Source organism: Emydura macquarii, unplaced genomic scaffold, assembly GCF_026122565.2.
Source record: "Emydura macquarii macquarii isolate MOO-44397 ecotype Brisbane River unplaced genomic scaffold, CSIRO-AGI_Emac_v2 contig_2676, whole genome shotgun sequence".
In the NCBI taxonomy this organism is placed as follows: Eukaryota; Metazoa; Chordata; order Testudines; family Chelidae; genus Emydura; species Emydura macquarii.
Genome location: NW_027132813.1, coordinates 1,273,507 through 1,300,015, shown reverse-complemented (window position 1 = coordinate 1,300,015; position 26,509 = coordinate 1,273,507). Strand labels below are relative to the sequence as shown.

Below are 26,509 nucleotides of genomic sequence, written 5' to 3'. Positions count from 1 at the left end.
ATTCATGGAGGACAGGTCTCTGATTGGCTATTAGCCAAGATGGTCAGGGACGCAACTCCATGCTCTGGTGTCCCTAAACCTTTGACTGCCAGAAGTTGAGACTGGATGACAGATCACTCCAGATTACCGTGTTCTGCTCATTCCCAGTCAAGCATCTAGCACCAGCCACTATCAGAAGACAGGATACTGGGCTATCTGGACTATCAGTCTGACCTAGCATGGACATTTTTATGTTCTTAATCATTGATCTTGTGCCTGATGTTATCCTTACCAAGGACCTTAATCTGGGGAAAGGTGAAATGCAAAATGCCTGGTTTTATCCTCACTTTTGTTTTCCAGTAGACATTCACTTACCAGACCACATATTCTGTCACCACCTTAAAGTAACTCTTATTTGACATGCTTTACTAATATCTACTGGCCTAAGAACCCTATTTGTTCCTTGGGATCCAAAATATTTGCAACTGCCAACTAATGCTCCATTTAAAATGCTGCTGTTGCAATGTGGTGTCTGTTAAGTATTCTGCAAAGCTGGGGATATCTGCAGGACCATGTTTGCGGATCACGGATCGGATGCAGATGCAAATTTTGTATCCACGCAAGGCTTTACTGTTAAGGTAACCCCACCCAGCAGAACTCACTTTTCACATGGTTGCTCCTTGGATTGTCCGTCCTCAGTGTGTTTCTGCTGTTCTGCTCTTTGGAAGGAGCAACATTCCATTTTAAAGGGGAGGAATCTAGAGGTGGAAGGGCCACTCTGTTGATAAAAATGTACATGAGGGTGAGCAATGCTTCCCTTGGGCCTCAGCTACACCCAGTGCAGCTACTACTGGATAGTACTGGAAAGTGGACAGGTTTCATTCATCCTATTCCTCCTTGCACCATTGTTTAACTGGCTTTAGGGAACAAAAGAAACCACCCACAGACACACTGAGAAATTCATTTCTTTGACTTAGGTTTCGAAACAAGTGTAATTAGACATTGACAGAAATAGCAAAGAAGCAAAATAAATATATTTAGTAAAAATAAAACAGGCAGAAAAAAAATACAGTAACATGGCAAAATATACTTGACAGAACAAATCTGTAATCCTTGGGCTCCAGAGAGCTTAACCCATGCTAGATGGAAATGGATCCCATTCTTCCCCAAAGAGGTCCAGGTTGGTGTCAACCATTCTCAATCCTCTAGTGTCAGCATCACTAGCACTTCTAAAGAGCATATACATGTAGGAATTGAATGTTAAGAACACAGGAGAGCAGGGAACCTCAAGAAGGTGCTGGCTCCTCCACAGTAGGAGCAAAACCTTACAGTGAAGTTTAAGGAGGGTGACAGTTACCTGACCCTTTGGTTCCTAGACCAGACATTTTGTCCTTTTTAAAGTCCTGACCATGCAAATCATGTCAGGAGAACACATTTGCCTCATTACCCTTCACACATTCCTGCAATGAGTCTTTTCTTTAGCACAGGATAGTTTAAATTAAGAAATACTACATCCCCAAGGCTAGGGTGCTCTGTTCTGCCTATATCTGCCCCAACAAATGCAGGGCAGAATGGCTTGTGTGCTTTGCCATACAAATCCCTGACTGCATGAGTCTTTTGGAATAACTTCATAAAAACAATAAAATGCTGAGGCTGTCTATGACTATCAAAGGGACAATGTTTTTAACATTAAGCATCCAGAGCTATAACAATGAGATCAGAACCCATTTTTATCATTAAAGTCAAAAGTAATTAGCAGAATGAAGTTTGTCTCTGGCTGGGGCAGGCAGAACAACAGAAGAGGGTTTCCATCTATCTCCTTTGAAGCAGGAGAAACATAGAAACAAGAACACACCTACACATGAACAGAAAAATGCTACTACAGATAATTTTTTCCCCCTCTCTCACACAAACAGTACCTTTCAGCTAACAAAACTAACTCAAGTATATAGGCCAATGAAAAGAGAGCTTCACAGTCAAGCACTTGCTAAAACAAGGTAAGATTTGTTCACCAGCTCCTCAGTGAAGATTTGCTTTGCTGCAAGGCTAGAGTTGTGCCTCACCTGAACAGCAACATTTTGTAAACAGTACAAATATGTAGATACCGTACTTCCCTTCTTGCCTTTTGTTTTGCCACAGATGCCACCTCCCACCAGGCCAAGAGGACATTCCACTACTTCAAATAGCAGCAGCACTTCAGAAGAGAGAAAAGTTCTCTCCGCTCCTGGCAAGGACTGACTAGGTTTTTTAAGTAATTGTTCCTAAATGTGCTCATTTCCCATCTCCTTTAAGCAGGCAAAGGCCTGGAGAGAGAATGACTAAGCTGCTTTCTGATAAATGAGTACAGCACTGGTTAGGGCTGATACTTAGGTAATTCAGTCTTCTCCATCTCCACCTAAAAGAAAATAAGTGGCGTCAATAGAGCAGCCAGAGACCCAGCACCCCAACCTACAATGAACTGAGCACACTAGGATTGGAGGTTGGATACAGGTACAGTCAGCCAAGTGTTACTGCTTCCTGCCACAAAGATAAGCATGAGTCAAGCTGCCATGAAAACTGGACAAGGAAAACCCATCTTAAACTGGCACTGTACTGGTGTGTTAAGTGTACCTCTGCTCTCTGCTGGATGGAATGGCGGGCCTGCTCAAATATCTATCCATTCTTTTCACTAGGTGAAATAAAGGAAACAGACAAACATTTGAACAAGTGTAATTCAACCCAGCAGACGGCAGTGGAGCATGCAGGGAAACCAGGATATTATGCTACTGAGCAGGTTACGAGTGATCATGGAAATCAGAGTTTGTACGTAAATCTACTTAGTGTGACAAGCATTAGTTGCCCCCACAATTCCAGTTTGTATGCTTGAGAGAGCAAGAAATTATACATTCATTTAAAAACAAAACAGTACTCTGGTAAGCACTCTGTCTGCAGCTCGAATTCCAGGCTGTTCAAAGCCTCTCTTTCCAAACATCCAATCCATTCGCCTCTGATGGCAGTAGATCTAAGCACCATTAGGTTGGCTCTGCATGGTTCACAGGCAAACCAATCCGCAATACTGGTGTTCAGATACCATAGATATCATAGATATCATCGTAGTCAGAGTCCTCCTCAAAGTCATCATTGTCATAACTGCTCATCGACAAGATGGAATAGATAGAAGAAATGATACTGCTCTCACTGTCCGTGGCTGGGCTCACTAAGACATCCTGTTTCTCTGCATTCAAAACATACACAGATACTGTAGTTAGCTGGTGGCTTAGATTACAGTCAGTGTTAATCACTAGAGTTCGCTTTGAAACTTTAGTACCTCCTCTTACTGTCACAGTGCACGCTTTACAGCAAGTTTTTCAGGCTGTAGGCCTGGAGACCATCTGGGTGGGGCTTGTCTTTTCTATTTATAATCTTGAAAAAACAGCATGAATGGGATTTTCTTTTAGATTTCCTGTATGCTTATTCCAGTTCCAACAGGGCTCCAGGAATGGCACTGAGGGCAAGGAGACATTTTCTTCACCTCTTGTTAATGCTCTCCCTGTTGGCACCCAACCAAATGCTCCCTTGTTGGTATCAATCAATGTGGAGTCACCAGAGAAGAGATTGCAGCAGCTGGCTATCTCAGGCCCTTATCAGTATGGAGTGTGAAAAGGAACAAAGTCGGAGAGAGGGGCATCAAGGAGCAAAAGACTTTAGAGGACAACAAGGACTCCATTCAGGTCTCTGGAGACTAAGAGCACGCTGGGACAGGGAATGTCTGCTGTTACTTGTTTGCAGAGCCCTATTCTTTGACTGGAGTTCCTAGGTGCTGTTGGAATATAACTAACCATTCCCTGTTGAGCCTGTCTGCCAGCCTGTTGCCTTCTCGAATCCACATATAACTGGAGTTCATTCCAGTTTCAGTCAATCTTTCCACCACTGCATAGAAACAAGCTCATCCATCTAATTGAAATGTGTCAAGACAAAGGCTATTACAAAGCTTTCTTTGCCTTAGTATTCTATTAGTTAGTTCTATATAAATACTGTATCTGGCTCACATGAAGGTGGGGCCTGAGCAGAGGATAAAAAGTTTGAGAACCACCGATTTCCTGTATGTGAGAATGATGTGGACTCCCATAAAGACATCACCATTAACTCCATGACAAGACACTTCAGTACTGCTTTGGTGTACTCTACAGATGTGCATATTAGTATATTACACCTGAGCAGAGTCAGTGCTGCAGAGACGAAAGCAATCCATGAAGCAGTGCTGGAAAGCCTCTGAGCAGTGCAGTATTTTCTGAGGGAATCAGACTGATTTGGCTAAATAGGTGTGTTTTTTTCAGGTTAGCACTGACAATGTTTAGTGATGTCATTCTGTTTCACCAAGGAGGATCTGAAATATTTCAAAAGCACCTTTCATTAGGGAGGATCCCACAGAGCTGTACACATTATACACAAAAGGTATCATGCACCCAACCTCTACGGGGGAACCAAGTAGTGATTTAACAGCACACAGCAACAACAGTTTTTAGGAAAAGCAGCGGAGAATAAATAAATACTGTATTTCAGCAACTGGATAGTAGCGATGGGTGTTAAGAAACAGATTTGGAACAGGGATGCAGAATGGGGTTACCCACAATGGAATTTTGCCAGGATATCAAGCTTCACACTCTTATTACTCTTTTGTGCAAAGTGTTTTAATGGCAAGTGGACAGGACCATGGTTTTATGCCTCAATCATGCTGATGCATCAAATTCAATATTGACTCATAGGGAAGAGTGAGACCTGCTGAATCAGCAATACTGCATGCAGCACTCCTGTTTTCTTCAAAGGCCTTCCATTGAATGCCAGCTATAAATTACCCCTCTAAAAAAAGCAGATTAGAAAATGATATCCGGCAACTGTGTGCTGACGCCAGGCTTTTTGCTGGCGTGTTGCTCGTGGAACTTGTCAACAAGTCCTACTATCACTCAGTTTTCATATTGATCTATGGCCAATAGGTTTAATACACTGTCTTAGAAGTCATTTGGCAGATTTTTCAAGACTTGCAAGGTCTTTTTTCTTTTTTTTTTTTATAAAGTCTCCAAAGAAACTAATACTGCTTAGCCTCTAATAGTGAAGTCTTCTCACTGGTTTGTAGGGTAGGGTTCATACTATATAATCTCTAGAAAGTTGCCCAAAATATTTTACAGTGCAACAACCTGGCTATGTAACGTATTCTGAAATGGTTTCCCATCTCAACCTCAAAAATCTATTGGAAACACTGACACAGCCTTAAGCTCATATAGGGATAAAGGCTCCTTTCCAGGACTCTGTGCATTTCTAGTGCATCCCCATGGTATACAAGTATCAAAGGAAGTTCTGCTAAGGACACAGAGACAGGAACTGCACTTGTCACACCTTGTCCACCCACCTCTCACCTTTGCGCTCTCGGATAAGAGCCAGGCGATGCTCCTTCATCTCCAAGTTCAAATTTTCTACCATTCTGTCAATGCAATTGTCCAGAACCAAGGAGCGCGTCCTGGATTGTATCTCCCGCCTGCAGATGGGACACTCGACTTTACGTTTCATCCATTCATTGATGCAGTAGGAGCAGAAGCTGTGTGCACAATTCAGAGTGACAGCCTGTGGGGATCAGGAGGAAGAACACCATCAGGGCACACTCACTAAACTGGGAGAAAAAAAATCCTCCAAAACTAGCAAAACATCACACAGAAAATATTACAGTGCCCTTTTAGTACCTGCTGTCCAAGCATTGCACAGTACTTACAAAACAATCAATCACCACAAGTACGTAGAGATTATCCCTATTTTTCAGATGGAAAAACTAGTAAATGAAGTGACTCACCCAAGATCACAGCCAATCTGTGGCACACTCAGGAAGAGAACCAAGCACTTCAAAATTCTAGTCCTGTGCCTTAAATTCTAGGCCATGCTTCCATTTAAAAGGACAAAGTGTGGAGAAAGTGAGATTTGCTAGTCATATCTCCTGAGGCACCACTCCACAGTGAAACTAGATGGAGTTTTATTTTCGGATTCTCAGACACTAGAACAAAGTCACTGTGTTCAGGTTTATACTGCTATGAAGGAATTTCTAAATGACTCGCTGAAATTAAAATTAAAATTTCTATTCATACTTTTTTAAATAGCCTACATTTCAGGCCCATCTGAGTAGAGTGTCCTTTCTACGTTACTGAAGGGGAATCAAATTCTACCCTTAGTGATAGCCATGCAACCCCAGTGAATTCAATTTAATTGAGTAGGCATAACTGACCATAGAAAGTGACTCAATACTCAGCAAAGGGAGCAAAACACAAAAATCTTGGTGAGTGTGAATATTTTCCTAGATCTAGAAAGAAGAAACTTAAAGAAAAACAAAAAATTTGCTTTGATTTTTGAGAGAACTAACAAAAGCTTCTTAAATCTTTTCCCTTCTGAACAAAGCCATATGAGTTACTGTACCTCAATAAAGTGTTCAGAACAGATTGTGCACTGCAGCTCATTTTCCAGTACATCATTCATCTGACTCAAAACCTCTTCCTTTTGCGCTCTCGCCTTCTCCTTCTCCTCCTGTAAGGAAGACACACATGGTCACCTGCTGAGGAGCAAAGGGTTTACTAAATAAGAGCAGGAGGAAGGGGGGATGAGCAGTGGAGGAAAGGGAGAGATACAGCACACAATTCCAAAGGTTTTCTTGTCTCAGGTCTGCATCCTTACTACACAGAAAGGGGAGAGAGGAAAGGGGTTGGTTTCATCAGCAACCACAGCAGTACAGAAAACAATTCCAATTACTGCAGATAGTTGTTACAATAGGTAGTTTCAACAATTGCTGATGTCCTACTTTTGTGAAAAGTACAAGCTGAGTCAGCCTTCCCAGAATATCTTCCAAATCTTTGCTAACTACTTATAGGCTAATTCCTAGAAGCAAAAATTCACTATAGGGTGAACTTAGCATAAAAGATCTGAGGTCAGAAGAACTGTTGTAGTGGCAGAAATAGAAAGCATCTGTTCAGCCAAAATTGTTTAAATGTAGGAGTGCAAAAAAAATAAGTAGGAACTTGGGAATTTAAGGTGCTTCCTTGCTTTTGTATAGCTGCATGGTAGAAATATGATGTGAAGTGAAATTTAACAGGTTGCTAGTGGTGTATCTGGTGTACTTCCTAAGTAAAATGGAGAAAGTCACAACTGAAGCTACATTTTAAACAACCTTAAGGTTGTGAAGGAACTAAAAACCAAAGGAAATGCAGCCAAAGACAGGAGATGCCATATCCTCTTCGAGTAGAAACAATAGGGAGCTCTCTCAATTCCTTTCCATCATGCCCTAGTGCAGGAGACATGCCTTGTTTCATTCAACTCCCTTGCTGTTTTCAGTCCCATCTGGAGCTTGTTGCAGTTTTAGATTATGAACCTTAATAGAAAGTGAAACTAGTTTTCAAACTCATTCAGGTGATGATTTTTGAGGGAGGGAAGACTGGGCCACTGTTCCTACACATTGTGTCATGTCCATTTGCTCTGCACTCGCCCTTTGAGTTTGAGCATCCTCCACTAATGCCTGTTCAAGTCCATATAGGGAACTTTCCAAAGAAGACATCTTGTCCCTGCCATCTGGAAAGCAAGCCAGGCACCTCCTCAATATACAAGGTTTCCACTGCTCCAGGCAATGGGAAGCTTGAGGCACATACTGAACAACCTGTTTCTTCCCCAGCTGCAGCACATTGTGCTGCACTTATGAACAGAAAAATCAATTTCTGTTCAGTACCTTAGTCTCTTCCAACTCTTTATTCTTAGCTTGAATGATCTCTTCAAAATCCTTCTTGTTACGGCTCAGCTCTTCCATCAGAGCACGATGCTGTGAAAATATAAATCCAGAGAGATTCTCATAACTTGTCCCAACCATCCTGCTTAGATCACTAATTTTTGCCAACTTTTTACAGAATCTATCCAACATGAGGCCAATTCCTAGGGTTATAAGGACTCCACTTACTTCTTTAGATGAGAAATCACTAGGATCAGTCTTTTCTAAGCAAGTAAAATCTAGGCCACAGAGTAACGTCCAACAAGAAAGGACACAAGCACTAAGCAAACAGACACAGGGTTAAAAAGGATAAAACCTTTATGTACTATATCAAGACATGGGGTTAGTCACTAGATTCAATGTATGTCAGAAAATACAAACCCAGTTTATCAGAAGTACATCTCTGGCGTGATAAAAATCATACCCCAGTTGTGCCCCACCACACCAGATAGTGGGACAGGAACTTTGGGGTTAAATCCCAAGAGGTTCCAGGGTTTTCCAGTTCCAAGTGGGAGTGTCTCCCTGGGTTAAGGGTAAGGGTAGCCCTAGTCAGCTTCCTATCCATACCTAAGGCCTTGTCTACACTACCATTTCAGTATAATTTACTTCAGTGAATAATCCACACCCCTGAGCGACGTAAATTACACCGACCTAAGCACTGGTGCGGACAGCGCTATATTGGTGGGAGAAGCTACCACCTCTCACAGAGATGGAGTTATTATGCTGACGGGAGTCTTCTATCCCATTGGCATAGAGCATCTTCACCAGATATGCTGCAGCAGCACAGCTGTGCCAATGTAGGAGTTCTAGTGTAGACTAGCCCTTAGGTTCAAAATCTAGTTAGGCTAACAAAAAATCTGGGCTCCTTTTAGGGAGGAGCACATGGGGCTGCCTGCTTAGACCCCAGAACAAAGATCAATGGAGACACAAGAGTTGTCCCAATCACATTAATTTACTTTGGTATTTAAACACAAAAACAGATTAACAAAGTTTCTTTATGTCACTTGTTTTGATCATGCTAGAAAAAATATAAATAAGCCTGAAACCCAAGAGGGCTCTTCTTACTTAACCTGGGATTCCTACTGAGTTTGTCCAGCTGCATGGACACCAGCTCCACTGTTAGAATTTTTTGTACTAGTTAAACCAGAATTAAAGCAGGATCAATACTGACTTATGTTCTTTGAAGTCTGATCTCTAAATATGGAGATAAGAGATGTAAGTTTTGTACTGGCACCATCACCATGGTACCTGTGTACTTTCACCACAGACATGGCAAATTACATAAGCTCCCAAAAGCTGACCGAAAGGAAGAGTTTTAGGCCTTGTCTGCGCTACACAGTTTTGTCAACAAAAGGCAGCTTTTATTGACAAAACAGTGGAGCTGAACACACTGCAATACTCCTCCCACCGATTTAACTCTCCTGCTACACCAACAAAATAAAACCACCTCAACGAGAGGCGTAGGGCTTTTTGCAACGTAGTTAGAGCAATGCAGCATCAGTGTAGACTCTGCATTCCTTATGTCGCCATAATTGGCCTCCAGGAGATATCCCATAATGCCCATTGTGACCACTCTGGTGACCGTTTTGAACTCTGCTGCCCTGTGCCAAGCTACACAAGCATGTGCCCGTCCCCTTTCAAAGCCCCAGGAAGTTTTGAAATTGCTCTTCCTGTTTGCTCGGCATGGAGAGCTCACAGAGCAACTGCCCAGCTAAGCTTGCTAGCTCCATGCAGCAAACTCATTCCTGCCTGGACTACATGGAAGGAGGAGGATTCCCGGAGTCTGTGGGAGAGGAGGCTGTGGATCTGTGGGAGAAATCACTGTAGGGAGGCAGAGGGAGAGAATCACAAGGACCTCTCTACTCTCTCCTCCCCCATGTATCTTCCAGGGTTGCATAAATACCCCAGGCATTGCATCCCACAGGAAAATAAACACGACAGCCACACATACATAGGGCCTTATGAAGTCCATGTTAAGGAGAACTCAGACGGAATCACAGAATCAAAATGTTAATGTGGAATGATACTCTCCCCAGCACTAGGACAGCAGCAGCAAGCAGTCAGGGCGGGCTGCACCACTAAGCTACTAAGGCTGGGGGAAGGGGTCCTGATCTGCTGCCCCCTGCTGTCTGAACAAGTGTTCAGGCTGATGGGTGCTATGCTTAAATGAACACACACACACACTTCTGTGGACTTCTTGTGTTAGTATTACTGTCCTACAATGTTAATTTGGTCATATTATCAAGTACTACTTTAAAAAATTATTTAAAATGTGTTACTTTTCAGACACACACAGCATTACAAGATTCATAGCACGCTGCAAACAATCAATGCCAGGCTAAGCACACTACAGCAACACACTTTACTGTGGCTCAGTGTTAAAATGTTCCTTCAAGGCATCCCTCGGTTGAATAGCCCCTCGCTGACCTGATCTTACAGCCCTGTGTTCATAACACAAAAGCAGTGCAGGATCCAGGCTTTCTGACAGAGGTGGCTGGTTTGCAGGTTACCAGGGCAGTTGAAAAGCAGCTGGCAATCTAGTAGGATGCCTATGGAACAATGGGATTGAGAAACCTTCATCATGTAACACTGTCCCTACTCCCATGAGGCATTCCAAACTCTTCCCAAAGAAGCACACTGCGGCCAGTTGCACAGTGGGTTAGCTACCCATGGTGCACTCTTTTCTGTGTGCAAGAGCTGCTATTATGGATGCGCTCCACCAACACAAGAAGTATAGTGTGGACATACAACAATGGTTTAATTACAGCGGTGGCTGTACCTTGATGTAACTTAAATTGACAACTTTGTAGTGTAGACATAGCCTCAGTTTCAAGTTGAAACTCACCGAAGTGACTTTCTAACACATGTTCTAGTTACAAAGAACAAGTCAGTCAGGAGCAGGGTAGCTTTCATCTCCAGCCTCTGGCTGAAAAGCTGAATACCAAGTCTGAGTGACATGAGATTCTGAATGTAGAGCACACTAAAGATGAATAAGGGAAATATTTGATAAATCTGAAGCCCTTATATAAATTCAACATTTTTTGCAAAATTAATGTATTTATTTCATTTCTAAGAATACTTGCCCTATAGTCTTTCTTAACAAATGACTAACTAGAACATGGGTGAGATGATATCTTTTATTGGACCAACTTCTGTTGGTGACCAACCAAAAAACAAGCTTGTGAGCTACATAGACCTCTTGTTCAGGTCTGGAAAAGATACTGAGGTCTGGTCTACACTACAAACCTATATTGGTATAACTATGGCGTTATATACGTAGTTATATCATGTAAACAGCGCTATGTTGGTGGGAGAGCTCAGGTGGGTGGATTAACTATGCCAACAGGAGAGGCATCTTCATTAAAGTGCTACAGTGTTTTAAGTGTAGACTTGTCCTAAGAGTGTCACACCTAAATACAAGATGAACAGATAGTTTAGCATAAGTAATTAGTAGCAGCTAGAGACGTGACAGCTAGCTACAAAAAGCCAGTTAGCAAAGGCTCAGCCAGCTAAAGGAGTTAAATATGCATTATAGTTATCTAAAGCTTTTATGCTGTATTTGGTGTATGCTGTATTGTAGTGTATTTTTCAGTCTTTTTCCACAGTATTTCTGTGTTTGCCAATTATGGAATGTGGAATCTGTCACCTATATCAGAGATGATACAGCAATTGCAATCTGTTCCTGAGGGACAGTCCTCAGGCTTCTGGCGAGTTGCCAGAATAGCAGGCAATGTTTAGGCATTCCCCCCATTACACATTTGGACCAAGCCCAGCTCTGTAGTAAGTTACCTGCTGCAGAACCTGGGCCAGTTGCTCCTTCAAATTCTCTTCCCCTTGCTGCTTCTTCACTCCCTGGAAAAAAAAAAAAAGAAGAAAGACAAAAAAGGAGAGTTTTGCTGGAAGAAGAGAAATAATTATGGAACCAAACATAGCAACATGCAGAGGTCAGAAACTACTAGAGGGACAGGGAGTAGAGACAAACTCCTGTTTTGACTCATGTTAAAAATGGATACAATAAGGAACTGTCGCCAGTGTAAAGCGAACCCTAAGAAATCTCTCCCCTTTAATGCCCTGTGGGCTCTTGACTGATCAGAACCAACTAAATTTACACATTATAACTCTTTATAGTCAGTATCTTTCAAATATTAAATATCTGGAACATCTCCACTTTATTTTAGCTTTAATGGGACTACAATGTTCATGAGGCAGAGAAAGGGAAGCAAGAGACTGTGAGTGGGGAACGGAAATGTTTAAACTCCATTTGGGAACACATCTAAGATACCATTAATCTATCACGCTATTGTAGACAACTCCCACTTCTGCTTTGGATCCTTCCTCCGGTATGGGCAGAGAGGGAGAATCTCCCTTCCTGTATGCAAGGTTTCTACAATGAAGAATTCAATAATCTGGACCAAGAAGTTTTCCTGGAGCATTCACAATTACTGGGCAGAATGACCAATCCACTTTGAGTTGGATTCTCTCTTGATTTCCGACACACTTCTGAACAAACTCAAGGGTTACCATAAGTCCTGGTTTTTCAGGACATTACCTCTTTTTTGAGCCTCCGTCCTCTGTTTGGGTGGATTTTTTCAAACGGAAATGTCCTGGATTTTTCCAGAGCAGACACTGTTGCTCAGAAAGAGCCCTGATTGGTCCGATTCCTGATTGGTCCCTCCCCTGCATCCACAGTTGCCTTGTCCATTCCCCTGCAGCCCACCAACACCCCAGCTCCCTGCCCTGGGAAGAGGGTCCCACACGAAGGTGCTAACTGATGGCTGTTGCTGCATCCTGGGCTTGCACCAGCCGCCCTGCCACTGTGACAGGGAGCGACACTGCCCCCCACCTCCAGTGAGTATCCCCACTGCAGGTACCCACTCCAACACCCCCAACTGAACCCCTCCCTCCAGTTCCTCCTCCCCCTCCCCATCCTCTTTTTGGGAACCTGAAATATGGTAACCCTAATTTTTACTACCAAGTTGTGCTGAACCTGCCTTTGAGGTTAAACTATTACTAATCTCTTGCCTAGTCCAGCTCCTCTTGTTTCTGCCCATTCTCTAGGTCTGTATGTTTGGAAGTGGTGTATTTCTGGAATGGATGATAATATCCATACGAACATGCATACCTCCAGAAGCTGCTGCTCCTCATAGAATGTCTTCTCCAGCTGTTCCACCCTCTGCTGCTGATGTTCTTGTTCAGCACATAACTGGTCCTGCAATTCTTGCAGCTCCTGCTCCATCACCATGATCTCTTTCTGGGCAGACTTCCTGCTCCTCTTCACATTCAAAACAGCTGTCTGCTTCTCCTGCACCTTGACTTTCAGCTTCATTATATCTCCAAAGGTTTTCCTCAGCATTTCCAAACCAGTCCAAGACTGTGCCAGGCTACAGGCTTTCTGGTCCTTATGGCTAAGAGATATAGCTTTCTCAGAGTGCACAGGACTGCAATACACTGGAGCTTTATCCTCCTCCTTGCTTGGTCCAGGAGAAGGTAGATTAACATCCATGTTTTCTGTTGGTTGTTTGGCCAGTTCTGCCCTCCCACATGATTTACCCAAAGGTTCACTATTGCAGGACACTCTGTCCCTTTTAGATCTGGAATTTGAAGGGCCTTCTGCTCCAGATGTCTCCAATTCCTCCAAACTAAGTTTACGTTTAGTTCTTGCACCCTTGGCTTTCCCCATCAGCTGGTCATTCCTTGGGGCTAAAAATGGACTAACTTTCTCCCATTCTTCCTTAATCACTTCATATTCATATTCTGCAGTCTCTTTGTTATCCAAAGGCACTCCTAGTTGAATATGGTCTCCTTCACCTATTATATAGGCCTTTGATGGATCAAGGCGTTCCTGATTCACCCAAACACCATTTAGACTCTGAAAAGAAACAGAAATCAGCAAAACTTATCAACGTACATTTAAGTTAACACCTCCACAAGGTATTTTTGGCTGTTGCAAACACAGCCTACCTTTTCAGAAAGAATATTGCTCAAAGACAATTGAACAAATTCTCTCTCTAACTAGCTTTTGCACTACCCAAACAACTGAGTCAGTGTCCCTTTTTATGTGTGTGAATATATATATGTATTATTTTTAATTTAATTATACATCAGTATACAACTGCTAGGTAACCACATGGAAGAAAAGGAAGGAACTATCTAAAGTGGCTTAAGGCGGTTTAAACAAGGAACAATGATCTGAAGCTTAATGGGAAATGCTTGAGCTAGCCACTAGGGAAGACTTTGCAACAGAGAGATCGATGAGACACTGGATGATTTGTCAAGAACAGTCACCAAGAGTTCAAGAACAGGCTACAAAGAAAGGAGGTTAAGGGACTAAACTTATACAAAAAGAAAGCAGAGTACAAATATGGAGAAATACAGAAGGCGGGGGAAGACATAACAGAAGATGTATAACATGTAGCAATGGTTTTATATTGAAAAGAGGGCTATGTTAGATTAGACACCAATAGAGGAAAAGCTTCGTAACAGCAAGAGCAATTTGGCAATTGAAATGTGCTCAGGACAGACTAGGGTCATCAGCAATGGAAGTATCCCAAAGAAATCCGATAACAAGCTTGAGGGAACAGTAGAAGTGATACCATACAGCAGGTGCAGCAAGGAATTACACTTGATGACTTAGCACAGTGGTTCCCAATCTGTGGCCCACAGGCCAAAAGTGGCCCGTGGGGTCTTTCAGAGTTGCTCGCAGCTCCCCTCCCGCTGGCTGCAGAAGGGAGCCACTGCCTGAGTACCCAGGCAGAGCATGTTGCCACTGCAGGCTCTTGCTGCAGCCAAGGGGACGGAAGATCAGCGCTCCCCTCACCCTATAGCAGGGAGCACAGCAGAGCACATGGTTTCCCTGCTGCAGCCAGGGGGACAGGAGATCCTCCTCGCTGAACTCCTTCCCTCTGGCTGCAGTGGGCAGGGGGGAGGGCTGCTGGCGGAGACTGGTGGCCCTTCAGGATTGTAAAAATTATATTTGTAGCTCTCGAGCCAAAAAGGTTGGGAATCACTGACTTAGCACAATGGTTTCCAACCACAGCTATATACTTCAGGACTAGAACCTAAGGCTTACATGACTGGTATGATAGACTCCTTTAACCCTAGCTTAACAAGGAACCTCTGTTGCCCCAATGAAAGAGAGGTTGGTATAGCCAAAGGTCTTGCAGTGGTGGACTGGTACTCCCCAGAAAGATTGGGCACCACATATTTAGAAAGTCTCTTCCAGCCCCAACTTGTAAGAAACTTTGGAGATCAGTAGTGCAGTATTCTACAAATATTTCAAGGAGATTGGCTGCAGGATTCAGCAAGGTCTTTTCTACTCTATCATCTACTACAAAACAGCTAATGGGTGCATTTCAACACTCTCAGAAATTAAATGAACATAAGTAAGAATGCCCCATGACTAAAACTGTTGACAGAGAACAAAGTGATGCATCATGATACAGTTAGATATACAATCTCAACATCCAGATCACCTAGTCCTAGAGGCTTTCAGTTGCCCTAGCTCCAGAACAGGAAATGAGGCTCTGATCCTCCACTGTGTATTTTCTTGCTTTTGTGAACAAAAAGAACAGAGGTGAAGCTGCCATCACAGACAACATATTATTCACCCAGAAGAACTTTAAACACCAAATGTAAAAACAGATGGTCCCGAATACAGGAAAGGGAAAGTGAACACCTTTATTTTAGGTTTATTTTATAGACCTGGCCTATTTCTAGTCTCTCTTTTTCCTTTCAAGAAAAGTGGTGAAATTTACATCTGAGGAAGAAGATCTACAGCTAAAAGGGTGAGAAGTTGCATATGAACCTGGAATTTGGGGAAGGAAGTTTTCATTTCACCTTAAAACATCTCCTCTCCCTTAGTGTCTACTATAGGTGCCTGTAAGCACATGTCACACTGCAATGATTGTAGTAATTGATCTTCTATTCCAAGTACAATATTGCAGCTACTTGGGACTGTGTGCAGGAGACAGAGGGCATGAGGGATCTTTCCATTTGAAATTCACTCATCTCACCCTATTTCACCTCCAAAATAACCTGAATCTGTTGACTAATAGGGCATGCTGTAAAGCCCATCTCTTTTCCTGGCTCTCAGGGAGGGAGGGCTTCTTGAGATTAGTATCTGTAGATGGGAGATTGGTTATTTTCTGGTTTTACTTTGTTTTTACATGTTAAAAATACACAGCATTTAGAGTCTTGGTTATGCACTTTGAATCGTGTGCATCAAAACAAACAAGGTTGAAATTTTAATAATGCTCACTGTACGTCTTCTAGACCCTCCATCTGTTGTTGGCCTTACAACTGAATCCTTTAAAAGTCAGCTTGTACTATAGAACATTCCAAATGTTCTGAGTGGTTTTCACTCAGATTCCTGACTTTATTAATTTTCTAGCCTGAAGGAAAGCATGGGGAAAGGGACTTGACTCAAAGCAACTTGCCATTTTCAGTAAATATGATAATGGGGGTTTTAGAACTCAGCTCTCAATCCTTTACTCAAGCCAAATGATGAAGCTGTGTTTCATATCACCCAATGGAATCAAAAGCCAGTTTTGTGATCAGAAAGCCATCTCCAGTTTTAGCTTATTAAAACTAAATTACAGTTGTGCCACTACAATAACTGGCACCAGTTTGTCATTTAATTAACACTGCAAGAGCAATATCCTTTTTAAGAATGCCAACCTTCATAGTTATTCTTTACATAGCAATACAAAGTTCACAGACTGGCGCTCAGGACCAACGCTCCCCAGAGCATTTCACTATCTGATAGCATCAAAGCACTCTATCAAAGAGACAAAGCGAAAAGCAGGAAGTATCTCTTGTAGCCAGATGTGAATAAGTCTGACTCAGCATTCTGGATCTCCACTAGAATGAATTTCCAGATTCAGGATGCACAATTAGACACACAAGTTCCCATATGTCTTTTACCCCAATTAGATTATATTACAGCATGATTCAAGGGTACCTATTGTTAATAACTACGATCCCACAGCTACTCAGACAGCTCCCAAATGGGAAATCATCTTCAATACGTCTCAGTGCAATTAAAACTCCATTCAGCCTCAGTACCTTATTGTCTGTAACTGTCCACTGGCCTTGTGCATTCTGCTTGAAAACACAGTGGTAACGAGAGATCATCAATGGGCAGGTTTTTGAGACCAGCTGGTAGGTGAGACCAAATCCTCGACCTACAGTTACCTAAAGACAAAACAGTTTAATAGCCACAATCAACAATACAGAAAGAGTGATTTATCTGCTTTGATTTTAAATACAGTAAAATAAACTCTTGGGATGAATTAGCTTTGTACAGTAGTTTGTACCAGACAAGGTTCCAGGTAGTAAGTTTAACACTAACCACACACATGGTTGGTTACTACCTACAACTTTTACTGAAGGTGACATAATTTCATGTTTAAATCCAAGAGTCAAAAGCTAGTGGGAAACATTGAAAAAGCCTGAAGTATTCTGGTGTTTTGGAAGTGAGGAACATTTGTCTGCTCTAACACAGAGGGCCATGAGCAAATGCTCTTTGGGAGGTTGTATCTAATAATAAATGGGTATAATTGCAACATACAGCAGTTAAGACTGAGAGAAGAATATTACGAGTCTACATCCCTGAGCATGCATTTCGTTCCAGTTGCAGATTTTAGTTACATATTAATCGGGAATTTAGAGACTCACTCTTCACCCTTAAAATAATTATTTAACCTCAATCTCTCTCTCTCTCTCTCTCAGGTCCCATCTCTAAAATGGGGACAACAATTCCCTGCTTTACAAGAGCGTTGTGAGAATCAATCCATTAATTTTCATAAGAAGCTCACAAACTAGGGCAATGAGACCAATCAAAATCCCCATGATACAATAATACATGATGTGCACTAAGGCCCAGATCCACAAAGGGACTTCGGCATTGCAACACCTAACTTTTAGACACCTAGAAAACCACACATTGTGTATAAGGAGCCTGGGCACCTAACTCAGGCTTTGTGGAACCCACTGTTGTTCAAACCACAGAACTCCTAATGACTTCAGCTACAAATGTGAGTGCTCAGCACTTCTGTAAATCACCCCCCAGGATGTCAAGTAAGGCATCAAGAAAATGTGGAACATACAAAAGTTTTCACAGGTGGTCACTAATTGTAAGTGACTTAATTAGCATCACATAGCAACTCCATGGCAGAGACAAGAATAGAATCCAGTTCTCCCAGGCAGCATTCAACTGCCTTAATCATAAAATCCTCCTCCTTCTTGCAATTCTCTGCCTTATTTACTACACATCTTCCAAGATCTGCAACAAAATAAGCAGGGATCCTACAGACAACAGTCTCCTTCACTACACAACTCTGATTCACACCCAGAGCTGGGCCATCCTGTGCACTGAATGAGACAGAAGGGGCCCTATGGAAAAAATAGTATGTATGTGATCATGTGATTAAGACTATATCATAATGCATATGCACAAGAAGGATTAATTAAGGTTGAGCAGGCAGCCTTAACTCTGGAATTCCTAACTTTTGAGAGTCTGACATTGCAACCCTAATATTGTTACGTTAATGTAGTTTTTGTAGCTAATATGCATATTACAAGTTCTTGATGGCCATATCACTACCCCGCCCCTCCTCTTCCTCCAAAATGTGTTACCAGAAAAAAAACTCCAAGTGAAATCAGTTGGTTTACTCAACTTTGCTGCACCATCCTAGAACAGTGATCCCCAAACTTTTTACCCCACGCCTTCCCTTACCCCATCTGTTGTCATCTCCCTCCCCAGCTGGGGCTGGGAGTGGAGCCATGGTCAGGGCCAGGGACTGCAGTTGGGAGTGGGGCCATGGTCAGAGGGCTGCAGTCAGGGCCGTGGTGACTGAGCGCAATGGCTAGGGGCTGGGCATTGAGACTGCGGCCGGGCACCATGACTAGGGGGTTGGGTCGGTTCGGATCAGGGCTCCAAAGCCATGGCCGGGGACGGAGACCGCAGTCAGGTGCCAAAGCCAGACACTGCAACTGAGAGCCGAGGCAGCAACTGAGGGCAGAGGCTGCTGCCAAGTCTGGAGCAGAGCAGACCTGGGTGGCACTCCCTTCCCGTCCCCCAGGAAGTCTGGCCCGCCATGCCCACCCCCCCCCCCCCCTCCTCCTGCACATTCCAGTTTGGGGACCTCTGTCTTAGAGAGGGCATTTTTCTTTGCTATTGTAATACAACTGCCTAGTTGCAATTGCTACTGTTAACACCAGGTCAGTGATTTTACTGTTGACTTTACCCAGAAAATTTGAAGGGGGGGAGGGCTCTCTCATACATTAATTATCTTACACACATGCACAGGAAGTTCCACAACAGCTGGGCTAAAAAGCATAATGCTTCTGCACCAGAATTTTTTCTGCAGGGCAACACTCATGTCACTTATTGCCAGCTTTTGCAACTGTAATAGCTAAAAGGTATATTAAGGTCCCACTTCAGCAAAATACTTAACCTCAAGGGTAGTCCTATTGACTTCAAGTCCTTTACTCCAGGTCTTGAAAACAACGGGATTGCTAATCTGTTTAAAGATAGGTACATGCTTAAACACCTTGCTGAATTGGGCCTAGATGCTTAAAGCCGCTGTTAGCTGCATCTCTTCCGCTCCCACTTTTCTTAATACAATACAAAACACATACACAAACTGATGTTTTATTTTAAATACTCAAAAGTCAAGAAAGGCAAAAGTTAAAGTAACATTAGCTCAGCCCCACTGCCCAAACTGTTGTATTATATAGATTTAATAACAAATAGCATTATATGAAGCTACATATCATACAACAATTTGGACATCGGGACTGAGTTAATGTTATTATGGAAATCTTAACTTCTGCATTTCCTCACTTCTGAATGGTTAATATCATAAATTTAATTACATTTTATTTTTTGTATTTAATATTACAATGCACTGGTTAAGGAGCAGTGAGACACGGCCCAGTGTTGAGTGTTCATGTAGTTGTTAGTACTTATTAGTAAATATTATCCTATTAGTTCTTTCTTTCTCTATATTTAAATTATTTATATATCAACTATTCTTTAGAATCTTTATCTTCAACAAAGAATATTTCTTTATTCTAAGGTTCAGAACACTGATCCTTGACCTAGAAGTAACTCTATTCAGGAATTTTATGCATTATGCTGTATTTAATAATTCTTGGGCACCTTCATGTCTATAAAACTCCAAATATTCTTGGAAACCATCTCCTTAACATATAATACACACACACACACAGCTTACATAAGCATATATAGACTTGGGAAACTAATAAGGGGTGACTGTTACAGCAAATGTTTTCTGGTGGGGAATCAAAAAGGAAGAATGATTGTGGGATAAGAAGGACGCACAGAGAGTTTATCTTGAAGAATTGTTAGTCCTCTCAGCTGTAAATAATCATGCCTAAACTGAGAATGTATAGAAATGACATCAGAACATATGTTTCTGGGAGAATATTCTTGGCAAAGAGGTTTTCTTTGTTCAAACCCCTATATAAATGATACTAATATGGAAACTTAGTTGGGGAAATGAAAACTGTGCATCCCTCCAGATACAGTGAAGGAGAGACAAAGATTGCCAGCACTTGGTCCAACAACAAATGGTGGTAAACATATCCATTTCTTTCTGTATAGTGCTGTACTAATCTCTGATTGATAATCTTAGATTATCTAATTCCAATGGAGTTCAGCCTGTTATTCTACAATCTTAAATCATATTTAACTCACACTACACCATAGCACTATAGTCATAGCAGCTATTGCAATACATAAGTACAAAATAGCAGGATAAAGCATTGTGTGAGACATTTAACACTGAACTTCCTGGCTTTTGTAATTAAAATTGTGATGTTCTTGTTATAGTAGTGTAGTAATTTTTTGCCTTTTGTTTCCTCCCCTTAAAAGAAAACAGAAAAGATAGCATATAAATTGTCAGGCATTTTGATACCATAACATACAAGCACAGTGTCAAAAATCCATGTTTCTACAGAATTTGAATGTCTAATTGAAAAATAACTGAGCAGACTGTTTCAGAGGGGTAGCCATGTTAGTCTGTATACAGCAAAAACAGCGAGAGTCCTGTAGCATCTTAAAGACTAACAAATTTCTGCGAGCAAAAGCTTTCGTGGGCTGCAACCCACTTCGGCAGATGCATGAAGTGGAAATCACAGATAGGAGGTATATATATACATCCAAGGGTAAGAAACATAACAATGGGGAGGGCAAGTGCTAACAAAGTCAGTTCAGTTAGGGGAGATGAGGCCTATCCACAACCGTTGATTAGAAGGTGAGAATGTGTGAACAGTGACAATTATTTCTTGTAATGAGATAACCATTCCAAGTCCCCATTCAGACCCAGTCATCATACCAAATGGACTGAAAGTGAAAAATCCATTACGATTGACATATTATACAGACTATGGTGATGCATACTTGACACAATCAGACTGGGGAAGGGGAGTCATCACAGATCCTGTGGACTTAGGGCAGCATGGTCCCATTTCCATGAAGGGGTAACAGGACAGGGTATGTATCAAGGGGAAATGTGCCAGTGAGGCCAAAGAGAAAGACACCACTGTAGCTACTGAGACCCAGGGAAGCTTAGGAGTACACATGTTTAGTGGATCCAAATGCAGCAGCCTAGTAAGTGTCCAGCAGAGAGAGCTTTAGCAGAGCTGTGACAGTAACAAAATACTTGGTTCAGTTACACCAGTGTTTTCTGTCAGAATAGAACAGTAAGATCAGATGGCTGTTATTCAATAACCCATAGCTTCTCCACAAATCACCTCTGTCAAGGAAATGTCCATTTAACTAATAAGTCTCCTTTTTAACTGGGTACTCCAACAACCAACCCTCTTCTGCCTCCTGTCTAGAATACTTAGCAAAAAGTCTCTGAGGAAGGCTTCATAATAAAATTTTCTTTGTTCAGCATTCTCACATTTTCTTTGGGGTTTTAGAGGGGTCAAGTGCAGAGCTGGTATTGGGGGTGAGAGATCCTAGATGCCTCAGCCCCGTGTAGCAGTAGTTTGGAAAGGTTAAGAACCACTGTCCTATAAAAAGTCCTCTAGGTTGGTCAGGAATTTCAAGAGACATTTTTGATGTGTAGCATTGGAGTATGACTCTCCAATCTAAATCCAGCTAAAACCTCTGACTGAGTTGGAGGTTCAGATATTGAAGGCCCACTTGGAGAAGAGAATTGTCCTGGTGAACAGGGGAAGGCACAAATTGTGGTTCCTCTAACTTTGGAGAGGCTGAAGTTTTCATTATTCAATCTCTAAATCAATTTAACAGAGCATTTGAACAGGTTAGTTATTTCTTCCAATCCCTGTGAGTCTCACAGGAGAGATTATTTAAGAGTTTAACAGACATCAATGCAACTTGAAAGTTCATAACGAGAAATGAATAAATACCGCTGTGTCCTCAGAATTAATAGCAAAGGCAGCAAAAGGTAACAGCATTGCTGTATTGTACTTAGACTTAGTAACACATGACATTTTGATTAAAAAACTAGAATGATATAAAATAAACATAGCACACATTAAATGGATTAAAAACTGGCAGATAGGTTTCAAAATGTAATTGTAAATGGGGAATCCTCCATCACTGAATGGTTCTAGTAGGGTACCACAGGGATTGCTTCTTGACCTTACGCTATTTGACATTTTTATCAGTGACCTGGAAGAAACACAAAATCATCACTGATAAAAGTTTGCAGATGCACTAAAATTGGGGGAGCAGTAAATAATGAAGAGGGTGGGCCACTGATACAGACCAATCTGATTTGCTTGGTAAACTGCACACAAGCAAACAATATGCATTTTAATACACCTAAATGTAAATGTATACATCTAGGAACAAAGAATGTAGGTCATACTAACAGGATGGGGGACCTTATCCTAGGAAACTGTGACTCTCAAAAAGATTTAGGAGTCATGGTGGATAATCAGGAGAACATGAGCTCTCAGTGCAACGCTATGGCCAAAAGTGATCTTTGGATGTATAAACAGAAGAATCTCTGGAAGGAATAGAGAGATTATTTTACCTCTGTATTTGGCACTGGCATGACTACAGCTAGAATACCATGTCCCATTCAGGTGTCCACAATTCAAGAAGGATGTTGATAAATTGGAAAGGGTTTAGAACAGTGGTTCCCAATCTGTGGTGTCTTTCAGAGTGGCCCACGGCTCCCCTCCCGCTGGCTGCAGAAGCGAGCCACTGCCTAAGTACCACGCAGAGCGCATTGCCAGTGCAGGCTCCTTGCTGCAGCCAAGGCAACCGGAGATCAGCGCTCTCCTCCCCTTGGCTGTAGCCAATATTGGTCATATCATTTTCAAGGCCTTGAGTACTACTCCACCCTTAAATTAATCAACCAGCATTTACTCTGTATTAGTCATTTCTGATGATTGTGCCCTTTTTGGCTTCTGTAAGGCACAGATCAAACAGACTTGTTTATAAAGAGGATTGCCACCTGTTTCTTATATTAGAAATCCATGTCTTGTTAATCCTGATTTTCTAGTATTGAGAGGGGAAATTAACTCACTGTTTAAAGCCTTGTTTTGTTTCTTTTTGTTCAAATATGTTTAACAAACACCTGGCAAACAGCAGAGTCGGGGAAATCTGGCAGAATTTCAGCACCCCTGTTTCTTCAATTAAAGATCGAGACAGCCCCCAGTCTAGTCCTCTGAACCTCTAAAGAAAACAAAAATCTGCTTCTCTCCTTCACCACCTACAAAACATCGGAGGCCTGCTCCTCTATGTCCAAGAGGGGACAAAAGGTCACAAACTCCCTGCTAGGGCTCGAACAGCTGGCAGGGCCTGTAACACCGCTGGAGAAGACGTCCACTCATTTAGAGGAGCATCATACAAGCAACTCTGCCGCCGCCACCGCACTGCCAGGGTGTCCCCACGCCACCCTGCTCTGTGAGTGAGCGGAGAGACCCTTCACCCTACCCCTGCGAAGTGGGGCTGGCTTTCCCCAGCAAGTGGGAGGGGCTCGCACTCAGCCCTTGCCCACCCTGCCTCACATCCCCACCCACCCCCCAAAAAAAGAGAGGCGAGCTGGAGGAATGGAAACCAAACCAGCCCCCGCCCCACACCACTCAGCGCTGCCTCGGCTACAGGGCTGGGGGGCAAATGGGAAACACCAGGGAGCCCCCCCCGCCAGGACCCGCCCCCCTCCGCATCACCCCACCCCCCGCGCGTCACCCCTCCCCCACCTCGCTGCCGCTCTCCAGCAGGAGCCACTGGCCGCTCAGCCCCACTCGCTTGAGGCACCAGGTCCGGCCGGAGCCCCCCGCAGGCGAGGGGCCGCCGCGCTCCGCCATCCCGCCTGCGCCGCCGCCGCTCCTCCTGCCTGAGTCGGCAGCGGCAGGCAGGAGCAATCGCTCCAGGGGAGGGTGGCACCATCCAACTCCGGGGCGGCCGGAGTCGGACGCCCGCTAGCCACCCTCACCCACAACAAAGATGGCACCAAACCCACACGGCGCCTGCGCGAGAGGCCGCTGTCAGCAGCCCAGCCAATCGATGCCAGAGCCGGAACTCGGCGGGACACATACGCGCGTGCGCAGAACGCCACCGGCCCCCGACACCGTCTTTAGGGGCGGGCGACTAGTCTCCATGCCTGCTGATGGCTGCAGTGTGCTCCCCGCCTCTGTCTGCCCCGGCCGTTGTTGTAGTTGCAGAACTTGTGTCTGCTGAGAGCTAGTTACTGTTTATTGCCCCCAAAGGTTGGAGGCAGGGGTCAGTGATGCTCAGACCATACCAGCCCCTGGCCTGGATCCTGACACATCCTGCTCCCCTGGCTAGAAGGTTTGGGTCCCAACTCCAGCCATGATGCCAACGAACTCAGCTGCAGGAAACCAGCAGTCCAGCTGCAGCAGCCCCCATTAGGTGTTTATGAGAGGAAGTGATATGGCTCCCCCAATGGCCATCACCGCTTTGTAGTGTGTGCTGCCACAATCCCAGCAGAGTAGGCCCAGGGATTTTACCTGCAGTACCATAAACTCAGCTGAGATTCACCTGTGAAAGCCAAATCATCCCTTGCACAAAGGGTTGTCTGTACACAAACAATCTGAAGAATGATTCAGCAGCCATGTTATCCAAATAACATATCACAGGATCTTTTTCAGGGGATAAGGCAACAAGCCACATTTATTGTGAATACAGAAATTTGGTAAATAGTATCAATAATGCAAATACCAGGGAAACAGAATCAACACTGTAACAATAGCAATATTGTGTGTTACAAATACAGAGATTCTTGTTAATAAAGTATACTTCATTGACACATGTTTCAATTGGTACTTTGATTTACACACATACACACTGACAGGCATACATAGACAGGGAGACAGACAAACATATATAGGGGTCTCACAGATGTTATAGTTACCAGCCCCTTGGTGCTCATGATAGTCATTGGCCAGCTGACTGTAGCACGAGGGTGAGGAACAAGGTTCTGCCAATGCTCACCAGTACTACTGGATGGTTGGTGATGTAGACCCAAACCTCCAGCCTTCATCTTTCTGAACCATTTTATAGGGAAAAGACCCCATGTGAGTCTATGGGTTTTTGCTCTGTCATGCTGCATCTGCATTTGGTGTGATCCTTAATCACCCACATCGTTGCAAGCCTGATCAGATTTTGTTCTTTGAAGTGGGCTGACCCCAAAGTTATCAGGGTGGGCACCTCTTCGGCCAGTTGAGTGGTAAAAGTTATTATCTTCACTCCTTTCTTCCTCCCTCAAATGTTTTAGATGAGGCTGGTGTTTTCTTCATCTGTTTTGACATCCCTTACTCAGGCCAATTGTTCAATCACTCTCTCCATCTACACTCACCTCAATTGCTCAGCCATTCACACTTCAATCACTTAGTGCCAACTCCTAGCAGAATTCACATATTATTTTTAAAGCAAACATTATTTCATTTTGCCAGTGTCTTTCACAATTAGGTAGGTATATTACATTTCACAGTGTAGCTTCTTATACTTAAAATAGGGTTTTTACAAATATATTGAAAGTGGGTAAAATTAACAGATAAACTGGTCAGTGGAGTGGTTTTACAAACAATCTTAAAACAAATAGAATTATAGAAAGTAAAGACAGACTTGAATTATTATGCAGTAAATGGATATTTTAAAAAGGCTGAAGTGAACATTTCAAAGGGTAGAACAGTAAGAGTCAGCTGAGGTTTTAACTTTTGATTAAAGTTACAATGTGTCAGGCTGAAGTGCCTCTGGGGGGGGGGCGTGTTTGTGGCTCTGTTTTTTCATGTATTTCATGAAAACTGGATTGGGCCAATAGTCAGACATGTCCTCTGATCTCTTTTATTTATGGGACTCTGAAGTACCTGTAACACAGCAGGTACACAACTTGGGCACAGAATTTTTTTTTCCAGGTTGGAGGCTTCCTTTATTTGCTATTGCCAACTTGTGATTTTATCACAACTCTCACAAAATGTTGATTTATTTCAGAAAACGTCAGCTCGTGGAGGCAAGTAATTAAGTGAGAATCTCACCTTTCAATTTAAAAAAAATAAGTTTCTGTCCTACTAGAAAAAAGCTTGAAAACAAGTGCTAAAAGTACCCTAAAGTCACCAGGAAGCAGAGTGCAAAGATCCGAACATTTTTTTTTAATCTCATGATTTTTGTGTGCCTGCTTCCTGACTCGAATACTTGGAATATTATTGAACATTGGCAATGTGCACAGTGTTGTCCAAAAGAAAGCTGGGCCCCAGCGCACAGAAATTAATGAATAAATGAAGCCCAGAGCA

The 26,509-nt window shown here is 42.9% G+C and overlaps 1 protein-coding gene across 2 annotated transcripts; it reads right to left on the bottom strand.

Annotated features, from left to right (window-relative positions):
- Nucleotides 1–928: 928 nt before the first annotated feature.
- RNF8 (ring finger protein 8) lies at nt 929–25,231 on the bottom strand. Of its 2 annotated transcripts, none has more exons than XM_067564752.1 (8): nt 25,212–25,231; nt 16,811–16,939; nt 12,870–13,616; nt 11,537–11,599; nt 7,712–7,801; nt 6,415–6,522; nt 5,373–5,577; nt 929–3,193 (listed from the first exon to the last, which is right to left on the bottom strand). In XM_067564752.1, exons 2-8 carry the CDS (start codon nt 16,877–16,879, stop codon nt 3,042–3,044), a joined length of 1,434 nt encoding a protein of 477 aa, XP_067420853.1. In that variant the 5' UTR covers nt 16,880–16,939; nt 25,212–25,231; the 3' UTR covers nt 929–3,041. The 2 variants fall into 2 exon arrangements, with proteins under 2 accessions (XP_067420853.1, XP_067420852.1); XM_067564751.1 differs by lacking the exon at nt 25,212–25,231 and adding an exon at nt 23,957–24,634.
- Between the last annotated feature and the right edge of the window lie 1,278 nt (nt 25,232–26,509).

Coding starts and splice junctions, on each gene's coding strand:
- RNF8 (XM_067564751.1), bottom strand. CDS start 24,064: ATGGCGGAGCGCGGCGGCCCCTCGCCTGCGGGGGGCTCCGGCCGGACC. Junction 11,600..12,869: donor AGGAGCAGCAGCTTCTGGAG/GTATGCATGTTC, acceptor TTTTTTTTCCAG/GGAGTGAAGAAGCAGCAAGG. Junction 5,578..6,414: donor GTTCTGAACACTTTATTGAG/GTACAGTAACTC, acceptor TGATCCCCACAG/GCTGTCACTCTGAATTGTGC.